General features: G+C 42.3%; 1 protein-coding gene across 2 annotated transcripts in view; it reads right to left on the bottom strand.

Annotated features, from left to right (window-relative positions):
- APOB (apolipoprotein B) overlaps window positions 1-16,491 on the bottom strand; it is a 95,747-nt gene that overhangs the window by 49,258 nt on the left and 29,998 nt on the right. For both annotated transcript variants that reach the window (XM_085881549.1, XM_085881551.1), the window contains 6 exons: window positions 16,178-16,301; window positions 15,618-15,764; window positions 13,469-13,680; window positions 13,081-13,318; window positions 12,509-12,673; window positions 12,092-12,295 (listed from right to left, as the gene is read on the bottom strand). In XM_085881549.1, the coding sequence (XP_085737675.1) occupies window positions 12,092-12,295; window positions 12,509-12,673; window positions 13,081-13,318; window positions 13,469-13,680; window positions 15,618-15,764; window positions 16,178-16,301 (1,090 nt within the window). The remainder of the gene's footprint in view (window positions 1-12,091; window positions 12,296-12,508; window positions 12,674-13,080; window positions 13,319-13,468; window positions 13,681-15,617; window positions 15,765-16,177; window positions 16,302-16,491) is intronic.

Raw genomic sequence — 16,491 nt, 5'->3', positions numbered from 1 at the left:
GAGTAATGAGGAGGTGGAAATGAATCACCAAAGCACCAGTGGAAACATAATGCCAATTAGCTGAGGGCTAGTTGGGGGGAGGGGTGGGTGGTGGTTTTCATGATGACTCAATGTTGACTGTGGTACAGTTGTCACAGTCAAGCCATCATAGTCAAAATAGATACAAGGTTTGGACAAATTATTTCTGTCCTTTTGGGGATCAGACAGGGTCAATCAACCGAACAGAGACAACCAACTCAGGCTTGTAAGAATGTACATCATGTGACAACTATTCCCTGTGTCATTTACTGAAAACCATTTACTGAACAATCCTCAGTGTGCAGAGCAATATCGCATTGTCTGGTTTAAAATCTCAAGTAGAGGACACTCACTTTCGTGCAATGGAGGCCACATTCATCACGTCAACCAATCTCATTCTTTGTCAACAGAAATAATTTGTCTGAATTTTATATCTATTCTGACTATGATGGCTTGACTGTGTGGCAAGTGCACCACAGTCAGCATCGAGACATCATGAAACCCCCCCCCCCCCCCAACTAGCCCTCAGCTAATTAGCATTAGGTTTCGCTGGTACTTTGGTGATTCATCTCCGCCTTATCATTATTCATGAAATTTCCGCCTACTCATTATTCATGATGTTCTATGGTTCAACCAATCAGGTAATCCCGTCCTTTCTTTCTCTCAACCGATCAACGTTGAGGACATTACAGTTTAACTTTATAAATGAGAGTTTGGTGCTTCTTCTTCATCTGCTTGTGGTTTTATCCTGAGGAGTGCAAGTCAAAAAGCTTTGACAATGTCTATTTTATTGAAATGCAGACGTATGTGTGAGAAGTCAGGGTGTAACCGATGTTCAAACAGTACGTAATTAATAGAAATATTGTCACACAGATTCACTGTGAAAGGAACATTCGAATAGTATGTAATTTATAGAGGTTCATGTAGTCTGCAATTAATGTTCAAACAGGACGTGATTAATTGGCAAATACTCTTCACGGACTGACTGACGGCTTCACGGCTTCCCCTACTGACTCATGGCTTCATCGCCTCACCGTGCTTTTCGTATTTTATATCAAACATAGAGAAGATACATATCGGGCCTGGTGTGTTGGCGCAGTGGTTTGGGCAGCGGCTTGGGATCCAAAAGGTCCTTAGTTCAAGCCCCGTTGGGCCACTGAATTAATACACCAGGGGGCTGACTCAGCCTGTCATCCTTCCGAGGTTGGTGAAATGAGTACCAGGGTACTGGGCCGGTGTATACCCCGGTTAAAATAGGTGTACCATATCCCTGTGTCGCAAGAGGCGACCAGGGTTGCGTCAGGAAGGGCATCCGGCGTAAAACATGTGCCAAATCACAATGCGGATCATACGGATGATCCGCTGTGGCGACCCCTAACGGGAGCAGCCGAAAGAAGAAGAAGATAGAGAAGATACATATCCTTATTACTATAATTCACGGACTGGTGTTTCTCTGTTTGTGTGTTTGTCATGCTACTCCTCCTACAGTTCTGGTTTAATTACATCCAGACTTGCTGCAGAGGAGACTGCTTCGGCAGCACCGACACCCTGTACAGAGTATGGTCCCGATGGATGGATGGACCCCAGTTGGTGCATGCGGGTGTTTTTATCTTTGCCTGTGGTGTTGGAGGGGTGGGGGCAAAAGGGGGGGTGGGAGGGAAGCAAATTCTCAATGTAAATGTGTATCGTGTAGCATCGCCTCCAGGTAGGAGAGGGTATTACAAGTTCCCACCATTTACAGTCGTGTATTCCTGTCCCCACGTTTTCCAGTGCAGTGAGGTGTTTGAGTTATAAGCAGTAGGTATGTTTTTGCTTCATGCACATAATGTGGGTTTGTTTTTTGTTTTTGCCTATACACCGCCCAAATAAATGAATGCATCAGTAGAACGTGTTGCACACTTGGAACAAGATCGCTCAGAGGACAGGTCCTCTGCTGGTATATATAATTTGTCGATATTTTTACGGACCAGTCTATTCTTTCCCGAAGATTTAATTGTGATTGGTGAAGGTTCCATTTGCTGTTACATTTCCAGACTCCAGATAAAGGCAGTCAGAACAACAGCAACATGACCAGTGGGATGAAGGAGAACAATTTTGGAACTGAAGCAAGAGAGGGAGAAAGACAACAGAGAGGAAGAACGCGTTGGGACTTCTCTTGAGTGGCCGCACTTACTTTCTTGTGGTGCATATCATTTAAATCCAATATGCACAGAAAAAGAGACCAGGGGTCTTCCATATGTGAACCTGTGGAGGTATAATGACTCATCGATCATCTGTGGTACAGCTGTTTGCCACAGCGGCTAAACTTTAACCTGCCGTGTGCTGATAGTTGGTTGTGGAGATTCAACTTATATTCTTAAATCTACCCTTTGAGGTATTCTTCTCCGCTGAACTCTCTATTATTCATTGAAACTGACCGTCGGATATTGCACTTCTCTTGTTATCTTAGCGATGATATCATCGCAGCTCCTTGTGTTACCTGATTGGTGCCATTTTGGTGATTTCGGGACCATTTCGAGAAGGCAATCGGCATGTTGACCAGTGCTTAATATCAGAGATTTTCATTCCTCAAACCTCTCCTGTCCTTCAACCAAATCGTCCTTCACAGCTTGGAGTTCCCATTTTCATCATGTGTGGTACAGCTGTAACGGCTGACTCGGGTTCTCCTCTATACTTTGGCGATTCACCTTCTGAGGACTTATTGAATGTGACCGCCTGTGTTGGCTTCACTAATTGTATGCACCCCGGGTGAATTTCTGTATGTAACGTTTGTACATATTTTATTTGGGCTTCTTTAGAAAGTCATTCATTGCTACATTTAATTAATATTATTGTGCTTACAGTAGAAATGAGGGATTATTAAATACTAGAAGCATCTCCTCCCTACGGGAGCAGTAAGGGGGTTATGTTATTATCCATATTCAAATGTGTAATTCAAAATACCTTTCCAAAATACATCTCGCTGTGTAATTCAAAACACTTCACTGCACTGGAAAATGTGGGGACAGCAATACTGCACTGTAAAGGATGGGGACATGTAATACCCTCTCTCACCTGGAGCGGTGCTACATGATACACATTTACATAGAGAATTTCACCCCTCCCATCCTCCAAGACCACCGGCAAAAATAAAAACACACCTGTGCACCAATCGGGGTCATGCTGATCCTATATAGCAAGTTTGGATATAATCGACCCAGAACTGTAGGAGTAGCATGACACACACACACACACACACACACACACACACACACACACACACACACACACACACACACACACACACACACACACACACACACACACACACACACACACACACACCTCCTTGAATTATAGTGAGGATTCCTCATAACGTTAACCTTCTGTCTCCTGTCATTTGTTGGTTTCAGGCTTAAAGCAACACCAAGGGCACATCAGTGTCTATATTTATTTTCTGCCTTGATGCCCTTCGGGCTACTGGTGCACTCGTTGCGGTGTCCTGAGGTCGACATGCAACAGAAATTGGGGGCTCGTCTGGGATCTAAAATCAATTGCAAATAATAATAAATTTATATTTTAAAAAAACAAGTGAAACCAGCAAGGTTCATCATGGTGCTGGATGTCATGAAGTTTGTTGAGTCACCAGATAAATCAGAGTTTCTGGAGTTGGCCAAATATTGTGACCTTGACCAACTCCAAAAGAAAGCAGAAATTCTGTCATTGGGGGTAAACCATTGAGGAGAGGCATTTGGGTGAATCGGCATTCCAATTGTTAATGGATGGCAAATCTGAAAGTATCGAGTTGCGAAAATTGGAGCTGAAGTTAAAATAATTGGAGATGCTGAGCCAAGAGCAAGAAGGGGAATGTAAGCTCAAAGAACTAGAGATTTGGGAAAGTGAAAGGCTTAAGAATTGGGGATTAAAGACCTGGAGATTCAAGGACAGAATAAACTCAAGGAATTAGAATAACAGAGTGGAAATAGAACATCGTTCCATTTCTCTTGGTTGATCAGCCCAAACTCTTGGGACATTACCAGATATGTGAGACAATTGTTCGCCCCTTTAATGAGAGTGAATTAGATCAGTACTTCCTTCACTTTGAAAAGTGGCAAAACCCGTGGGTTGGCTGAAGCAGTCTTGGACTATGTTATTGCAAAGTTTTTCGTCGGCAAAGCTCAAGATATTTATTCTGCTTTACCTATTGATCTGTGTTTACCATATGACAAGGAAAAAAGGGGCAGGTCTTAAAGCCTATGGACTGGTCCCAGAGGCTTAAAGGCAGAAGTTCAGGCACCGTAGGAAGGAAGACAGTTAACTTATATGGAATTTGCTCAGGAAAAATAAACTTTGTTTGATAGGTGGTGTGCTTCCAAGAAAATTGTGAAAGACTGACAGCATAAGGCAGTTGATGTTTGTGGAGGAGTTTCAGCAGTGTGTGCAATCTGACATGAAGACACACGAGAAGCACCCGCTCCCTACGGGAGCCGTCAAGGGGGTCATGCTATTATATTTATGCCTATTTTACTCCAAGGGGTCCCAGGATTACACACCCAAAAAATGGTTGTGATCGGTTCAGCCATTTTTGTGGTACTTGGGAACAGACAGATTTACGGACGGTGAATTATAGTAAAGATTAGGACGAATGGAAGATAGAGAAGTGGCACACCGCAACAACTATAACTGATGATTATTCTTTGTCTCACAAAATATATCTCAACAAACTGGGTGTTCCAACCAAATGCAACTTCGGGAGTTACAATAAATCAGTTCAGGGAAACAAACCCTTATTTAAAGTTCTTCCAGAAAACTCTTATGCCTAGATTGAATCTTTTAAGTCTGTCGACCAGAAGTTAAATTTTATTGGTGGTCAGAAACAGACCACTGAATTTTCGTCAAGGCTTACTGCAAAAGGAGGACACCTCATCTCTCAGTGTCGTATTTTAGCAAGGAGAAGCCAAAGTGATTATCAGCCAAAGACTATGTACTCCAACTGCACTTGCTCATGTTCAAAACCGCCATTTGCGGTCAGTGACTTTACAATGGAAGGATGTGATGCCAGATCTGGACATTATTAATAAGTGATATAAACGTTTCATTACAGAGGGTTTTTGTGTCAGCTGTAGGTGACACCACCAATCAGTAACCTGTTAAAATATTGAGAGACACAGGGGCATCTTAGTTTTGATGTTAGAGGGTATCTTGCCATGATCTGAGAAGACGGTGACTGGTGCCACTGAACTGTTGCAAGGTGTTGGTGGCTTTGTCAATGCACCTCTTCAGGTGGTTCACCTAAAGTCACAATTAGGGTCAGGACGGGTTGCTGTAGGCTTACAGTCTACTCTTCCCAGAGAAGGAATTACTTTTATTGTCGGAAATGACTTAGCAGGTGGTACAATCGTGGTTAACCCTCACTTAGTTGAAAAGTCTAGTGCTGAGTTTAACATAGAGCAGCTGGAGCAGGAGATTCCTGATATTTTCCGTCATGTGCAGTGACTCGATCCAGGTCTAGGAAATGAGTGAGAAATGATTTTCACTCACAACCAATGTACACTTTAGAGTTCAGGGAAACAAACCCTTATTTAAAGTTCCTCCAGAAAACTCTCATGACTAGTTTGAATCTTTTATGTCTGTCGACCAGAAGTTAAATCTTCAAAGTCATCACTAACCTTTATGTTAGTGATGACTTTGAAGTTAGTGAAACAAGGAGGTAACACTCTCGGTACCCCCCCCCACCCGCCCCCCTTTTTAGGTGGTATGAGGAATAGATCTGTGCAAAATGAAAGCTAAATATTTAACAGTTTTTGAAATATCGCATACACAAGCCAAGTTACTGAGGTGGTTGCCACGGCAGCATAATTTAGCCAATCACAGCTGTGATCTGATCAGGTTGAGACAATATCATGCGGAATAGATATCTGCAATATGAGAGCTAAATGTTGAACGGTTTTTGAAATATCACGTACATTAGAGAACATGTGACGGATAATCAGTCGGTCAGTCGGAGCTCATTTTAATTTCCCCCCATCTCCGATCTTATCGGTGGGGACCAGCTAGTGATAGTCCTATGACAAATCTGGCATCCAGTTCGAAAAGTCTGGGAATGCATTAGAACAGTCTGGTCTCACACAAGAGCAACTTATAAAAGAGCAACTGAAAGATTGTGAGCTCAAAATTCTAGCTTATGGAGTCCTTATGGAGGAGGATGTTACCAAAGTCCCAGTTTGTTACTTTAAGAAAAACGGTGTCTTAATGAGGAAATTGAGACCACCTGATATACCAGCTAATGATTAATGCAAGGTACATTATCAAATTGTGCTTCCACAACCACGTGATGAAATTAGGAGTTTGGCGCATGAGGTGCATTGGCAGGTCACCTTGGGGTGAACAAAACATGTGACAAAATTTTGACATTTCTTTTGGCCGGGTTTGTGACATGATGTTGCGGAGTTTTGGAAATCCTGTCACTCATGCCAAATGGGAGGGAAACCGCAACAAAAATTCCCTTTGTGCCATTAAAGCCCATTCCGGCTTTTGATGAACCCTTCAGTTGGTTTATCATTGATTGTGTAGGTCCCTAACCCAAGACTAAGGCAGGTATTCAAAACATACTGACAATTACAGTATGTGTGCTTCCACTAGGCTCCCAGAGGTGATACCTTCCTTGGAAAATTGCGGCCCCAAACATCGCTTATGCTTTGGTTCGATTATTCACTCTTGTTGATCTACCTTGGGACATATAGTCTGATCAGGGATCAAATTTCATGTCAAACTTTTTCAACAGGTTAGACAGGTTAAGTCAAGTGCTTACCATCCGAAGGTACAAGGTGCCTCAGCAAGATTACAGCAGACTTTGAAAAACATGATTAGAACTTACTGCTTTGATTGTGCGAAGTATTGGGATGAAGGTGTACACTTATTGTTGTTTGCCACCAGGGAGTCAGTTCAGGAGTCATTGAGATTCAGTCCCTTTGAACTAGCATTTGGACAGACTGTGAGGACTGTTGAAGCTTTTGAAGGAACAGTGGCTGAATGAGAAGTCACAGTTAAATTTGCTGGATATGATTGGATCTGGTTCTTATCTGACTGTGTCTGATTTCAGATATCGGCTGTCAAAGGCACGTGAAATAGCAAGAGAGAATTTGAAAGCATCACAGGCCAAAATCTTATTCTTGCGAGTGGCAGCTTGGCTGCCGGATCGCAATCATTTTGTTGGGACACGACTATGCCTCTGATGCTGTGCCCCTGTACCAGTACACAAGTACTCATTTTGCTGACCTCAGAAGGATGACAAGCTGAGTCAACCACACCTGGTGTTAATTCAGTGGCCAACAGGGCTCAAAGAACCCAAACTAGCCACTCTAACCACTAAGCCAACATCAGGCTTACAAGACAAAATGAAAGCTAGGCATGATAGGTATTTCAAGGACAGGGAATTCAGTCCTGGTGACAAGGTTTTAGTGTTGCTTCCAATTTTGGGTCAGCCATTACAGGCGAGATATTTTGGCTCTTAAATCATTGAAGGAAAAGTCAATAAAACCGACTATATTGTCCAAACTCCTGATTGACGCAAGCAGAGACGACTGTGTCACATCAATATGATATAAGAATATGATGACAGAAAGCAACCAGAAAGTGTGGTCTCAGTTTCCCATGCTTTACCTACAGTTGGTGCACTGGTAGTGGGGCGGCTTAGCCCAAATATTCAAAAGAATTGTGCATTTTGTGATACAAGCACCAAATTTGGCACAAATGTACATTAATATGTTGCGAACATTTTCTGATATTGGGCCACTTGAAATTCTCTCTTTATGTCCGCCATATTGGATTTCAAAATGGCCGCCACTTGAAATCTACATTTGCTATTATCTCCGGACGTAATGCAGCTATCGACTTGATTCTGGTATCTAAATGTATGTTTTTCGGGGCAAGGAATCCAATGGTACCATTTTCAACTTAATATTATCCATCACAGTCTGTTATATAATTTTATTTGGAAATTATCTAGGCAAATATTGGATTCAACACAATACTTTGAGAAGAATGTCTTAGTTCTGTAAATATAAATAAATAAAAAAACTATACTAAATCACTAGTAACAACTCAGACAAGCTCATATATACTGGCAGTCTATAAAATAAATTATATATTAGCCCAAATATTTATATTAGCCCAAACAAATATAGGCTGCCAGCCGAGGGATGGAAACCTTGAGGAGTTCTTTTGTCACGAGAATCAGGCATGTCCTCCTGCATTGTCTGATGGTGGAAGCCTCTGCACTGGTACCAAGAGTGATCTCCTCACATGCTTGGAAGAAGTCTCCGATGCAAAGACAGAGACTCCTGTCACAACCTGCATTGTGCTTGATGGAGCAGCCATCGTCCAGATGCTGAAGCCGGCTGCATCAAAGACCTTTGAAGAGTATGCACAACAGATCTTCATCCCATATATGTCCACGAAGCTGCAAACAGTGTCACGCCTGGATCTGGTCTGGGATACTTACCTTGCTGATTCACTGAAAGGTAGTACACGTGCAAAGCGGGGACAAGGTGTGCGGAGACGTGTGGTGGCTGCCGCAGCCATACCAGGAAGCTGGCAGAACTTCCTACGAGTGGAGAGCAACAAGACCGAGCTGTTCAGGTTCCTCTCAGCAGCTCTCATGGAATGGTTTGACCAGGAGGACAAGCAACTCGTCATTACTGATGGAGAGGCAGTGCTCAGCAAGCCACTACTGCCAGATCTGACCTCACTCGCCCCATGTAACCATGAAGAAGCTGACAGTCAGATGTTGCTGCATGCATCTCACGCAGTCCAGCATGGACACCATGCAATACTCATCCGGACTGTAGACACCGATGTTGTGGTGCTGGCAGTGTCCCTGGCACAGGAGTTGCAACCAGAAGACAAACTGTGGCTGGCATTCGGAACAGGCCAGAGTTTCCGATACCTAGCAGCACACGAAATAACAGCTGGATTGGGACGAGAGAAGGCTCGTGCACTGCCAATGTTCCACGCTCTAACTGGATGTGACACTGTGTCTAGTTTTCAGAGACATGGCAAGAAGGCTGCGTGGGCAGTCTGGACGGTACTGCCAGAACTCACTGAGGCGCTGCTGCTGCTGTCCTCTGCACCTCGTGACATACCAGACGATGCAATGCACATCATCGAGAGGTTCATGATCCTGTTGTATGATCGAACCAGCAAATGCACAAACATTGACAAGGCCAGGAGGAAACTCTTCGCAAGGAAGAACAATGTGCAGCTCATCCCTCCAACGAAGGCAGCTCTGGAGGAACATGTCAAGAGGGCAGTGTATCAAGGTGGACATGTGTGGGGTCAGATACTGCTGCCAGCACCAGAGCTCCCTCCACCAACTAACTGGGATTGGTCAAGGACTGGAGAAGGACAGTACACACCTTACTGGACCAGGCTAACTGAGGCAGCTCACAGCTGCATTGAGCTGGTTTCTTGCAAGTGCAAGAAAGGGTGTGTGAGGCGCTGCAAGTGCAAAAGGGCTGCCCTTCAGTGCACAGCCCTCTGTGTGTGTGAAGGGGACTGCACATGACGATGAGTCAACAACATACATGTACTTGTGGCAATGCTGAACTTGTTAACATGACACTTTATGTACACGTATCTTCAGTACCGGTATATACCTAGCCTCAGATACCAGTACACCTAGCCTCAAATACTAGACCATGTAGCATGTCAGTATTATACCTAAGACATTCTTTTCAAAGTATTGTGTTGAATCCAATATTTGCCTAGATAATTTCCAAATAAAATTATATAACAGACTGTGATAGATAATATTAAGTTGAAAATGGTACCATTGGATTCCTTGCCCCCCAAAACATACATTTAGATACCAGAATCAAGTCAATAGCTGCATTACGTCCAGAGATAATAGCAAATGTAGATTTCAAGTGGCGGCCATTTTGAAATCCAATATGGCGGACATAAAGAGAGAATTTCAAGTGGCCCAATATCTGAAAATGTTCGCAACATATTAATGTACATTTGTGCCAAATTTGGTGCTTGTGTCACAAAATGCACAACAGTTTTGCTATGCTGCTACACTATGGAGGAAAACAATACTTGTGATGAGGTGAAGCTCAACCACATTGGTGACACCACCTACCAGAAGACTGATCAACTCTGAGGTGTTATTACACTTAGATCAGAAATTGGGTCATTTGATGTCAGAGCAATAGGGTCAAGTCTCAGACCAATTATGAGTTTGCACACTTGTTTATGGATTATCCTGGCCATACCGACTTAATGTATCATGATATAGTAGTTGGCAGTACCATGTAAATAAAACAGCACCTGTACAGGATGAACTTTGTCATGAGCTGGTGTTGGCTCAGTGGTTAGGGTGGCGGCTTGCGATCCTAGGGTCCTGAGTTCAAGCCCCGTCGGCCGCTGAATTAATACACCATGGAGTTGACTCAGCCTGTCATCCTTCTGAGGTCAGCAAAATGAGTACCAGTTCCAGTGTGTGTACTGGTAGAGGGGCACTGCATCAGCGACACAGTCGCGCTTCAAGAAATGATAGCTACCCCGGCAGCTAAGCTGCCATACGACCACCAACCCTGTCATGTTGGAAGATCTTCACAAGGAGGTTGAATACATGCTCGAGAATGATATCATTGACCCAAGTGACAGTGAATGGAGTTCATCTTGCTTCCGAGCACCCAAGCCAGATGGCAGTTTCTGTTGTTGCACTGATTTAAAATGGGTCAATATGGTGTCAAGAACTGACTCTGATCCAATGCCAAGGATTGATAATTGCATTGACAGTGTTGGTCAACCCAAGTTTGTGAGCAAGTTTGACTTATACAAGGGGTACTGTCAGGTTCCTCTAATGAACGAACAAAGAAAATCTCCAATAGACATAATTAATAGATGTAGGTCAAGGTCCAATAATAAGTAATTAATAGATATACTCGTGGTCCAACTCACATTCAAACAGTATGTAATTAATAGACAATCACAAGGGTCGACAAAAGCTTACCCGCCCACGCATATTTTTGAAGATTATATATATATATATATATATATATATATATATATATATATATATATATATATATATATTCAGACGAAAATTGATGATTTATATGACCTTAACCTTTGACCTCAACAACAATAGGCTTCTACTTTGTGACTACTTCTACTAGATGGTTAAGTTTCATGAAGATCCTTGTAAAAATGTAACCTGTAGGTGATTGACAGACAGACAGACAAACAAACAAACAAACAAGATGTCATGCAGAGCACAATACTTGTGAAATCCCTAAAACAAATTGGACCATTAAAATAACTGGTGGTTGAATTCAGTGACCTAATATGAAAATCCTCTTCAAATGTCAAGTCAATCGGATGAAAATTGATGATTTTAGATATTCTACCGAAGGTGTTGACCTTTTGGCCTATGTTGACCACAGAAATAATGGGTGGTTGAATTCCATGACATGATATGCAAATCCTGTTCAAAGTTCAAGTCAATCGGATGAAAAGTGAGGAGCTTAGAAATTGCACCAGTTGTTGACCTTTGGCCTCTGTTGACCCTTTCATCTTTAGACTTCAAACATAATTGGTGGTTGAATTCAGTGACCTGACATGCAAATCCTCTTCAAATTTCAAGTCAATCGGATGAAAATTGATGATTTTAGATATTTGACAAAGTTGTTGACCTTTGGCCTATGTTGACCTTTCAGCCTCAAAATCAATAGTCTTCTTGTTTATGACCAACTCTACCATTTTGTGATGATTCGAGAAGATCGGTTTAAAATTGTGACTTGTAGGCAGCAATTGACATACAAACAATCATTCAGACAGATAGACAATCACAGACCAGACCAAGCAATATACTTGCGAATCTTTGATTTCTGAAGTAAGCAACAGACAGAATAACACACAGCAGACCAACTAACATACTTGTGAGTCTTCAATTTCGCAAGTAACAAACAAACAGGGGTGAAAGCACAACCTCCATCCACCTTTGGTGGCGCAGGAAATGACATATTGCAATTAAAAATGGATGAATCATGTATTACAATGAATTCTACAATTTATTCCTCCTGCGCACCTTAGGGAAGAGTGCCACAAGTTGCTTGCCGATGGCAGAAAATGCTGTTGGCAATCCCTGGATGTCATTCAATTTCAGATATCCAAACTCAGTGCCGAAAATGCGCAGATAGGCTGCTGCGTCCATATCCTCACGATGCATGTTCACATCCGCAACCAGCTTTTGCAGGTTCTTCATCAGCTCCATTGGTAAGTCTGAAGGTTTCTGTGAAGAAGAAAACAACAATGCTTACTATCGTTAAAACGTTCACTTTGCAAGACATGATGCATAAAGGGCTGTCACCATATAATAACTATGTTGAAAAGGTGTCCTCCATTCTGACAGACTCATCAAATTGAGGTCAGGCTGAAGGTATGAGGAGGGAGAGAGGTGAATGCGCCATTTAAAAGTACCAGACTGAAGGAGAAGAAGACCTACCTGATTGCCGTTGATTTGCATGCCCAGCCAACGTTTAAGTACATCATTGGCTTCCTTGGGGAGCTTGCCTTCAGTCATCAAAGAAGCTTTCATTGTAGGAAAGAAACCTTCAGGGCCAAAAAGAGCTTCAAGAGGAGCTTCAAATCCTTTGCCATCTAGTCCGATCTTAAAGTAGAAAAAAAATTTCAACATTAAGGAGCTTTGAATTTCTTAAATAAAATAGGACAAAAAGGGATTGTGCAAAGAATGGAATTAAATAAAATAAACTTTCATCAGTCACATGATGGTTAGATTAATTTCAATTGATTTGTCTTTGCTTGAATGATTACCAAACACCCAAACACCATTTCATTAACAGGATGTCTGTCCTGTAACAAAGCGTCTGATTTCTGTTTAAATATACCGGAGGATGCTTGAAGCTCATGAGAAATTCACTAGAAACCTGCAGTTACCTTGAAAAGAAACGGTCCACTCAAGACTTTTGTTTTCATTCAGAGCATAAAGAACAAAACAAAAACTTGACTGAAGACATGGAGGAGAAAAATCAAAATAAAACTGATGTGCATACGAACCTCAAATAAATCCACATGATTTCCCAATAGGTTGAGTGTGGTCTCAAGCATTACAGAGCGAGGAAGGTAACTGCTGGGATCAAAGATGACGTTGCTCTCAATTTGACCCCACAGTGGCAATTTCAGGCCTGGTATGTTCATCGTTTTAAATAGTTTGTAATTCCTTGAAAACTTGCGAGAATCCATGGCTGAAGGAACTGCTTGACCTCCCAGAACCTCCTCTATTTTCTGCTTAAGCCTGAAGGAGTTTGAACAGATCACATGACATGAAAATGGCAATAATCTCCTCTGTTATCCCACATGTATTAATCATATTGGTTTCTGTTACAAAATATCACGATTCATAATCATATCACCAGGGCAATGCCAATATGATGATCCTGCTCACCATTTCGTCGACACTTCGTTTGAATCCAGAATGTTAGCAACATGGGAAGCCACAAAGCTTTTGATTTGCCCATTTGGTTCCTGAGACAGAGGAAGCAAGATTTTTTTAAGATTTTCTTTGCTGGGACTACGCATGAGGGCAAGGTAAGATGTCAACCTCAGCTCAACAGGTGTTTTCCAATCGCTGTAACTATCCAGAAGCACTTGCCGCATCTGAGACGAAAACAAGAGATGGGGATCGATGAATGAAAATCGTGATCGAAAGTAATCTTGATAAGGAAATGTACAAAGGATATCAGAGTGCATTCAAAAAAGTATGTAACAATCAAGCAGTTAACTTATTCAACCTATAGCTATTTTCTGGAATGTTTCCAATCACATCAGACCTTAAGCCCCTGTCACACCTTGACGTTTTAGCCAGCGTATGCCGACGTATGAAAAATTTGGCGAATACGCTGGCACACGTCGAATACGTTATGGGTAAGTTTTGTATACGTTAAGAGCACGCTGAAGCATGCTGGTATACGTCGTAGTACGCCGAGCTCGTCGACAAATTTTAAGCATGCTCAAAATTTTTCGACGTATGCCAGCGTATGACGCTCACTTTCCGCATACGCTGGCCATAAGTTGTAGGCACATTATGCGATTGTTGACACACGTCGACACACGTTACTTGTAAGTTACTCATAAGTCGAAATACGTCGAGGTAATGACTAGCGTACCCGAAACTTATTTCTAACCTAGGTTCAAAGCATGTTACTCATATGTGTAACGTATCTCCAACGCATATTGACGTATTTAGACATATTCGACGTCTTCCGGACGACTACAGAACTTACTGAACGTGCTTCTAACTTACAGATACCGTATAATGGCGTATTGGCAGCGTTTAGGGGAATTGGTATATAAAAATGTGGTTCACAGGAGGAACCCGTCAGTGTTTCAGACTCCATGGTGAGTAGATGTCCATGTCATCCGAGAGATGGAGGATCCGGCAAGGCTGAGATGACAATACCTACTAGCTGTCCTCCAACATCAACATGACCTCATCGATTTGACACTGTACCAGTTGCGTGACAATAGAGCCAGGAGAAGAAGAGGTGAACGGAGGAGAAGGAACTGGGTGAGACCATGGATCGGGAGGCGACGGCATTTTAGCATGTATGACCAGCTCATGGTAGAACTCCGTAACGAGGAGTTCTTCGAAGTTTTCTTCGGCATGACGGTGATGTTGACACTTCGATGTCTAGTGCGGTTATGATTTAAATCGTCGAGCGGCAGCCTATTAATAGGCTACGCCACGTGATTGTCGGCGATACGCTGCCGCGCGCTATGCAGAAGTTAGACTATCGTTGGGCATAAGTTGTGAATGCCGACAACACGCTAAGCCTTCGTTGGTATAAGTTATGTATAAGTTATTGAAACGTTCTGTGTACGTTACTAATACGTTATGCATATGTCCAACTCATTAATATATGCCCAAAACTGAAAAAAACATCAATAGTTCAGCGTACGCCAGCGTTTTAGAACAATTTTGATACGTTGCCATATGCTGGCTAAATCGTCAAGGTGTGACAGGGGCTTAAGAAACCAAGCAGAGATGCGGCTGATGTGAAAAGATTTCCATGGGAGGCCAGAGAGCTTGGTTAAAAAACAAAAAAACATTCACAAATCAATGACTGAGGTGCTCCTTTCAGCAGCCTGGTCATGGATTGGTTCTTCTATGCCCTATGGAGTCAAATCCGACATTAAAAAAACTGCGATACTGGTGCAATGCTGGCACAGATTGCTGCGGCTTGGAGCTTGCTGTATTTCCGGTAAGGATATGTTTATCCAGCTGTCGCATTTTGATTGTGGATTTTAAAGAACCTCAGTGCACGTTCCAAAAGAATAGGCCATTGTGTGCCAGTGCCCTGGCTAAATTACCTGCCTATAGATGAAACTACAGTGCATAATGCAAGATAATTGCCTGATTAGTAAAATAGTCTTTTGCTATGGCTCTGGAACAAGCATAATGAGCCAAGTTTGTCTGACTGTCCTCCTCGAAGTACAACTCCTCCCTCTGTTTAAGTTTACTCGTATAATCAATCTAATGTGATTGACAATATGAGAGAAAAACTGATTGAAACATTGGGAAAAACAATATTTACCTCATCTGTGAGCTGCATGCGACGTAAAGATTGCACGGCAGCCTGCCGTGTTGTAAGCGGCAGACGTACGTTGGCAGCACAAGCCAAGATGGCGGCTGGGCCTTGCGTACCTGCTGCTTGTAGAATGTTGCCCATGTTCCCAGCAGCCTGAACAATGTACAGTCAGCAAAGAAGGATTTTTTTTTCTTTTGAAGACAAAATTAGAAGTGAAAAAACAGGCATTCATAACATTCCAACAATAACTGCCAAAACAAGGAGGAAAACAAGAGCAAAAACAAAAAAGTGCTCCGTTAATTTTTTTGGAATTGTGTAAGCATGTTGAAGCTTTAAAGGCTGCTGTTTGGCCAATTAGATTTAGCATGGCACCGATTACACCACATTTGATAGAAACCCAATATTTAACAGTAGGCTCGGCTGAGAGTTCTCCTTGTGATGTCATAGTCTAGTCCAGCGCTTCCATCAACGGGAAGATCGTTGAGTATTGGAGACAAATTGCACCTGTTGCTGTGCAAGGCATTAAGGGGCAGTAGCAAGCAATCATCAGACATTGTCTATAATACCTTCAGTGTAAGGTAGGTGGAATCTCCACCACGAGAACAGTCTTTGGCAAGACGAGATGTGATAAACGATGCTGCCTCAGATAATTCCTGCCCCTTGTTGATTGTCCTTGTATATCGATAGTGCCTGAAAGGATTTAAAAATTAAAAAAATACTGGATGTTTTCAGGGCACGATTGATGCACTGCTAGTCATTGCTGCACACAAATAATTCATATTATAAAGTGAACACATCAAAATAACAAGGAGAAAAAAAAAAAACGTGAAATGTCATAGCTCCCGTAGTTTTAGTTATTTTGCTCTAAGGAGTTGAAGGG

This window comes from Eptatretus burgeri, chromosome 5 (genome assembly GCF_056783735.1).
Source record: "Eptatretus burgeri isolate ZD-2024b chromosome 5, Ebu_testis_v1, whole genome shotgun sequence".
Lineage (NCBI taxonomy): Eukaryota > Metazoa > Chordata > Myxini > Myxiniformes > Myxinidae > Eptatretus > Eptatretus burgeri.
This window is presented reverse-complemented; position numbering and strand designations above follow the sequence as displayed.